The 6,750-nt window shown below is 43.4% G+C and overlaps 1 protein-coding gene across 2 annotated transcripts in view; it reads right to left on the bottom strand.

Moving 5' to 3' along the window:
* Window positions 1-4,600: 4,600 nt before the first annotated feature.
* Window positions 4,601-6,750, bottom strand: part of PDHX (pyruvate dehydrogenase complex component X) — a 107,829-nt gene continuing 105,679 nt past the window's right edge. For both annotated transcript variants that reach the window (XM_026651487.2, XM_026651488.2), the window contains one exon: window positions 4,601-5,471. In XM_026651487.2, the coding sequence (XP_026507272.1) occupies window positions 5,207-5,471 (265 nt within the window). In that variant the 3' untranslated portion in view covers window positions 4,601-5,206. The remainder of the gene's footprint in view (window positions 5,472-6,750) is intronic.

Here is a 6,750-nt window from a genome sequence, read left to right as displayed (position 1 = left end):
ATTTGCAGGTTAGTGAATATTGTACTTGTGAAAGATGCTGGATTGTCAGTCCTGGAGAGCAAGGTCCTCGTTCACAGAACAGCTACAGCAAAGGGGGCAGCTATGCAAGCTTCCCACACATTGCTCCCAATCGTGGCCCATTACTGGGTAACATGTGGGGGTGAGGAGGCAATTTCTCTCTACTCAATCCTTTACTACTTCACCAAGATTGCCCGCATGGGCTCAGTTGTATTGGTGTGTTTTGCATTATGGGCATCTGACCTGAAGCCATCGATTCATTTCCCACAGGTCACCATGCAGCCACCAGATAGTAATTCTCTCTCAAAAACAACATGAGTCAGTTTCAAACCAACAAACAATTGAGAAAACTAAGGCTTTGTATCAGATTATCAATCCCTTGAGCCACCCATTTCCATACTTTCCCTCATCTATTGCACTGACTACTTCACATTGAGACAAAGCCCTATAGGACACTTTGCTCCAATGGCTCAGAATTATATAACTATTCCTCTCTCATTAATATACCACATACATTCCTGTCTCCACTTAATACACTGCAATTTTTACCCACCACAACAATGTACACACAAAATACACGGGTCCATGTCCACAAAGGCAGTGTTGATACAGGATCCTTGTCATCAAATTTTTGGCTTGCCTGCTAAATTGCTAAAGTTTGTAATGTTCAATAGGACTCGTCATTAGTGGGATCTAAAAAGGTTCTACTGTATTATGTGTAGGAATAAATCAACACACGAGACAAGAGGTTCAGTGTTATCCAATCACTTTGCAGCACCTACGTTGTTTTAGAAATTCACATCTGGGATGATTCCAGAGATGACAGATTTTTTTTTTTTTTAAAGTCCCAGAAAGAAAGTTATCTACACTGATAACATAATTAGAGATTAATTAGTATAGGGAGGGTACATACTGTTTGTGACATGCTGTCAAGCACAGGATGCATTTGAAGCAAAATTTGTTATCTATTTTTGGTCCTCTTTCTCAATTTCTCTTTTCAAAGTAAAGCTATATGGAACTCTGCCCCCACCCCAACATTCAAGCATATCCCTGTTCCCAGGAAGCATGTTCCCAGCAGAAAATGTTAGTACACTGTTCATAGATCTCTATTTTCAATTTTCTGACTCCTCCTTCCTAGGAAATTGGATCACTTCTTCATGAGTCTCTTGCTTAGACATGCCAAAGATATTGACAATGGTAAATTCACAAAGAACAATGCATGAGGTATTTGATACTTTTGAAGCTTTTTATTTAAAGTAAAACTGTTTCATATTTAACCATTAAGACACTTCTGAAACATCTTATCCACAATACTTTTAAATCTAAGTTTTCCAGACTGAAATATTTTCTGTATATTTTAATCCTAATCAGCACCACTTTTGCTGTTCCATTTCTCTTGTAGCAGTCATTTGCTGTGCCAAACGGTGTGGTTACTCTGTAATATGGACACACATCTCCTTAGGACTAGGTTGAAACCACAAGGTTCAGACTTTCTTCAGTCGGATGGGCAGCACACATCATGCGTCACCAACTATGTTTCAATCCAGTGACAATGTTGGGATGCTTACAAGTAACCATTCTGCATGCTGTGAAGGTTAGCTACAGGTCACACGCTGAAGTTAATCTGCATGGCTATGATAGAAGCACAGTTCAAAAAAAATCTCACGCTACCATGAAAAAAATTGCACTGCATCTGTTTGTACAAGCAGCATAGAGGAATTTGTTATATAATGTTCCCCATGTGCAGTCAACATTATGATTATATGTTCATATACAACAGCACCTTCCAGTAGCTCCCAAAGCAATTTGCAAACTATGCTGACTGCATAAATCTTAAGTAGGAATCACTTTGCCCACCACTGAACTGTGGCCTCCTATAGGGTGGAACATATAACTGTTAACGAGTACACATGGACCCCACTTTCCCTTTAGGACAGGAAATGAAGAATAGATACCAGATTTAAAATCATAAGGGGAATTTTACTAGGCAGACTAGATTTAGCTATCCAAACACATTAGAACCTATTCAATTTCATTATTACCAATGGCACTATATATATTTAGATGTTTTGTCTTCAATGGGACCTGGGGCTGCTCAACACCTCTGAAAAAAATCAGACCATATATGTCTAGGTGTCTAAAAATTAAGAACCTAAAAAGCATACAAGTTTGAAAATCTCAGTTATCAATAACAAAATCTGCCAATACAAAAAGGGTATATGAATAATAGCATAGTAAACCCTATGTAAGTAATCAGAAATACAGTGTCAGACTGATAGCTTACGAATTTCTCATGTCGTATCATTCACACACATCAGTTAAAGAAGCAAACTAGTTTCATGAAAACTCCAACCTGAACATTGACATAAGTTTTAGATATACATTTACTATTGTAAGTATTGCAACAACTTGGTGAGTAAATAAATACTTAAGAAGTTTGGATCTTAAAGAACAAATTGGTGCAGTGAATTACACACAACGAAATATGGTGGCTCTAATGGTGACAGACTCCAGGACTTGAATGGGGCACTAGTGGCTTATGTTGTCATCAGATCCCCTCATTGGAATTATTTCATTGGAAATTCCCATTGTTTCCATATGATATATACAATAAACTATCATAATAGGGATTCCAAATAAAAGGCTACTCAAACTGAATTACAATTCAGTATCCATCTACTTATGATATGCACTTTGTAATGATACGTTCATTCCTTCCTTCCATTTATTGAGCAAATGTTCAGTATGCAAAATCTGACCTTTGCCACTCAGGTCTGATGAAGAAGTTGGTACCATTGTGGGAGAGAAAGATCATCAAGATATTCAGTCTGCAAAACATACTTCAATTTTCAGTTACCCATCAGATAACATACCATGGAACAATTGCAAAAGCACTATTGCAATTTGCGATAGTCAAACAAGGACACACCAATTAGATTTTGATACAGGGCAACATTTAAATTATTTAATGGAACTCATGACTATTGTAATAATGTATTGGGCTAAAAAGTAAAGTATCACTTCCACAATTTATTGCAGATTTAAAGTTTGTAATGATAAAAATATCTGGGGTGAAATCCCGGCTCTATTGAAGTAAATGACAAAACTCCTACTGACACATTTATTAAATTTATTTGTCTCCTTTGTGGGACATTACATTAAGTAGAGATCTTAAAATGCTGAAGTGCATACCCACACACACTTTAAATGTGTTTTTAATTAATCTAATGCTAAGTGCATTTTCAAATCCAGCTTTAGATGCTAATAGGCTATTTAATATTTTATTTTATTTGAGTTTTTCCATTTACATCCATTATGTAATTTGGTTTTTGTGCACTAGAATTTTTCCACCCTCTGTTATATTCATCTGGAAAATCTCATAGTAAAGTAGAAGGTCAAGAATTGTTGAGTTTGTGACATGAACCAAACCAAGATAACTTACATAGGGTCATGTGTCACCAACCAAAGTAACTTATCTAGTGTCAAGTAGAACCCCTAGCAAAATCCTTGTCAAAAATCTCAGAGCTCTCACAATTTACATCACTATGGTGACCAGACGTCCCGAATTTATCGGGACTGTCCCGATATTGGTCGGGACACAGGACAAAGAAGCAAATGTTTGGTGAGTAACATGTTTGGTCGGGACACTGGTCAAAAAAGAAATTTTGCCCTCCGCTCTGGTGCTCGTGCCCCCCCCCCCGCCCCGGCTCCGCCCCCTCCTTCCCCCATTGGCTCCCTCCCCAAATCCCCGCCCTGGCCCCGCCTCTTCCCCAACCACGCAGCATTCCTCCTCCCTCCCAGGCTTGCAGCATGGCGGCGCAAGCCTGGAGGGAGGGGGTGACGGCGGTGCCTGGATCCTGGAGCTGGTGAGTCAGCTCCGGCACCCGGTGGGCAAAGGGGGGCTGGCAAGGGAGGGAGATGGGGGGGCTCAGCTGTGAACCCCTCCGCCGCGCCAGAGGGCTTCTGCCCGGGCTGCTGCACCTGGGGCCGGGAGTGCAGTCTGGAGGCTGCTCCAGCCCTGCAGCCCGCGGGGCAGTGCGGTGGGTCTGGTCGGGGGCAGCGCGGAGCAGGCAGGGGCCAGGTGAGCGGTGCGGGGGCATGGGCCGAATCCCCGCTGCTGCCAGGGAGCCCCGCGCCTCTCCCTCCCGCTCGCGGCTGCGGCTCCTTCCCGGCGGGACGCGCCCCCCCGGCCTGCCCCGCGCACATGCGGCGCGTGTCCAGCTGCTCCTTCCCGGCGGGAGGGAGACTAGGCGCGGGGGACGCGTGCCACATGTGGCCAGGGCAGCGGGAGGCGCGTCCCGCCGGGAAGGCGCTAGAGCCGCGAGCGGGAGGAAGAGGCGCGGGGCTCCCTGGCAGCAGTGGGGATTCGTCCCCTGCCGCCCACCCGGCTCCTGCCTGCTCCGCGCTGCCCCCGCCCGGACCCACCGCGCCCCGCATATGCCCGTGGCGGGCCGGGGGGCGGGAGGCTCCGCTGGGAGGGCAGCGCGCGGGGCCAAGGCCTGCTAATGCCCCAGGCCCCTTTAAAACTTTTTTTTTTTTTCGCTCCCCCCCCCCCCTTTTTTTTTTTCCCCGCCCCCGTCCCGATATTTTATACTACTTATCTGGTCACTCTATATATCACCCAACTCTAACAGAAGATTTTAGCTGGAACCCTCTTCACATATTAAATAGCTAAAATATATTGCTTTAACACTTAGCTGGTTTGATTCTCTTAATGATGATTGGGATTTATAGGGCCATCTTGCTCAGTCATGCCATTTGCTTTCCTCACTGTGAAAGCTAGTTGGTTAGTCCTTAAACAAAGCATTGTCTCATTCCCTTTTTCATTTCATGTTTCTCACTCAAATTTCCCAAGGTTTTCTAAACTTCTCTCTCTAATTAAACAGTAATGTATATGTTTAAATTTGGTGCAGTTGCTATTAAGCAGTGAAAGAACTTTAATGCATTAACTCTATTTTAATATTTCTTTAAAGTGTTTCAGTTTTACAGTATAAAACTTGAGAGCTGGAAATGGTCACAAAGCCGGATCTGAAGAGTCTTTCAAGTTAATTCAAATAAATTAAATATTTTAATTGTCCCCCTCATGCTTAGTATTCATTATTTCTCTGGGGCAGTGGGGGGAGGAGAGGGGAACAGTTTGTAACCTTGTTCCGTATTTTGCCAAAGCAGGAGCCAATCCCTGATCAGTTTAACATAAGGCAAGTCGTATCGGATTCTCTAGGTTTGCTTTCAAGGTCTCCAGAAACACTGAAGCCAGTTTGTCATCCACCATCCGACTGTCACTTGACAGTGTCACTGTCATAAGCTGATGCTGCAGAAGTTTCTCGTTCCCTTCTTCATCTTCCACAATCTTCAGTTCGGGTCGAGCTCGTCCCACAGCTAGGATGCAGGCTTGAGGAGGGTTTATGACGGCAATGAAGCCACTGATGCCAAACATGCCCAGATTGGAAATGCTAAAGGAAGGGGGAAAAGTTTATGTACATATTTTACATGTTATAAGAAGCTATCACTGCATTGTCACACAACCAAGATACACCCAGCTGTGGAAAAGTCACTACTAAGGGAATTTGCAGGGGCAGCCTCATCTTCCTCCAGGCAGATAAGCGCTGCCCAGAAAATGAGTGGTATGGGCTGAACAGGAGGCGTAGTTCCAGGCATCTTTGAAAAGGCCCATTCAGCACATCACAACTGCAGCCTCTAACAATGGGAGTCTGATTTCAATGTATAGAGACCCTCACCCTGGAATAAACCCAATGGGATGGCAGCAGTCAAATCTCTGCCTGCTGTCTCCTATGAATGAATCCTATCTAAGGTAAGGTATTGCCTGATGCAGGGAAGTGCATAAAAGATATGATGCAAAACTATATCTAGTATTTGAATTCAGCTCCTGTACCATAGCTCAGTTCTAATGATTCACAAAATACCTACAGTCTAATATTTCACAAAAGTATGATAACGAAAAGAGAGCAAAGATGAAAGAGGCAGAGGGCAGGGAGGAGGGGGACTAGCTATTGTGCCTCAATGCCCATATATAGAATCTATAGGTCCTAAACCTTGTCTTCAGATGATGAGTACACACAACTGCTGAGGAGTGTGCAAGCTTTAAGCCACCTTTGCATTCACCTGATCCTGGGCCAGTTGTGTGCCAGATTGGCCCCCAGATATAACTGAGGGGTGCTTCAATTTACAAAGGTTACTGATAACACCAATGTACCAGTACAGCAGTTGGGTATCACTGGGACACAGGTAATCCCCAGCCCTACTCTGTTTCCCAAGGGCATGCCCCTATGTCACTCACTGGAGGTGGCATACAAGCCATTATGGTGACTCTATACCACCCCAGGATGGAGTTACCCCTTTATGACTAGCTACAGGAAGGATCTAGCCCAATACCTCCATTTATTTTTCAATTTATCATCCTTCTTTTGAAACCTGTGTGGGGGTGGTTTTTTTCTTCTCCCCTCGCTAAAGCCATTTCTGTTAATGAGGACATCCATCCCTGCACTGCTGGATTCCCATTAGCTTTTTCTGCCAAAATGCTTATGATCATCTAGGAGATATTTTCTTTTGACAACTGCTTCAGCCTGAAAACACCATGCAAAATAAATAGTTCTGTGCTCAAGGCTGGTGTAGTCCAATTACACTACCCATACTAACAAATCTCTCTCTGTAAAAGAGCTTAATTACTAGTGTATCCCAGGACATTTTTATAGTCACCAATTATCCATTGTA

Source organism: Terrapene carolina, unplaced genomic scaffold, assembly GCF_002925995.2.
Source record: "Terrapene carolina triunguis isolate 2854851 unplaced genomic scaffold, T_m_triunguis-2.0 Scaffold96, whole genome shotgun sequence".
Classification (NCBI taxonomy): domain Eukaryota; kingdom Metazoa; phylum Chordata; order Testudines; family Emydidae; genus Terrapene; species Terrapene triunguis.
Note: the sequence above shows the minus strand (reverse complement) of the source record. Positions and strands in the feature narration are given on the sequence as shown.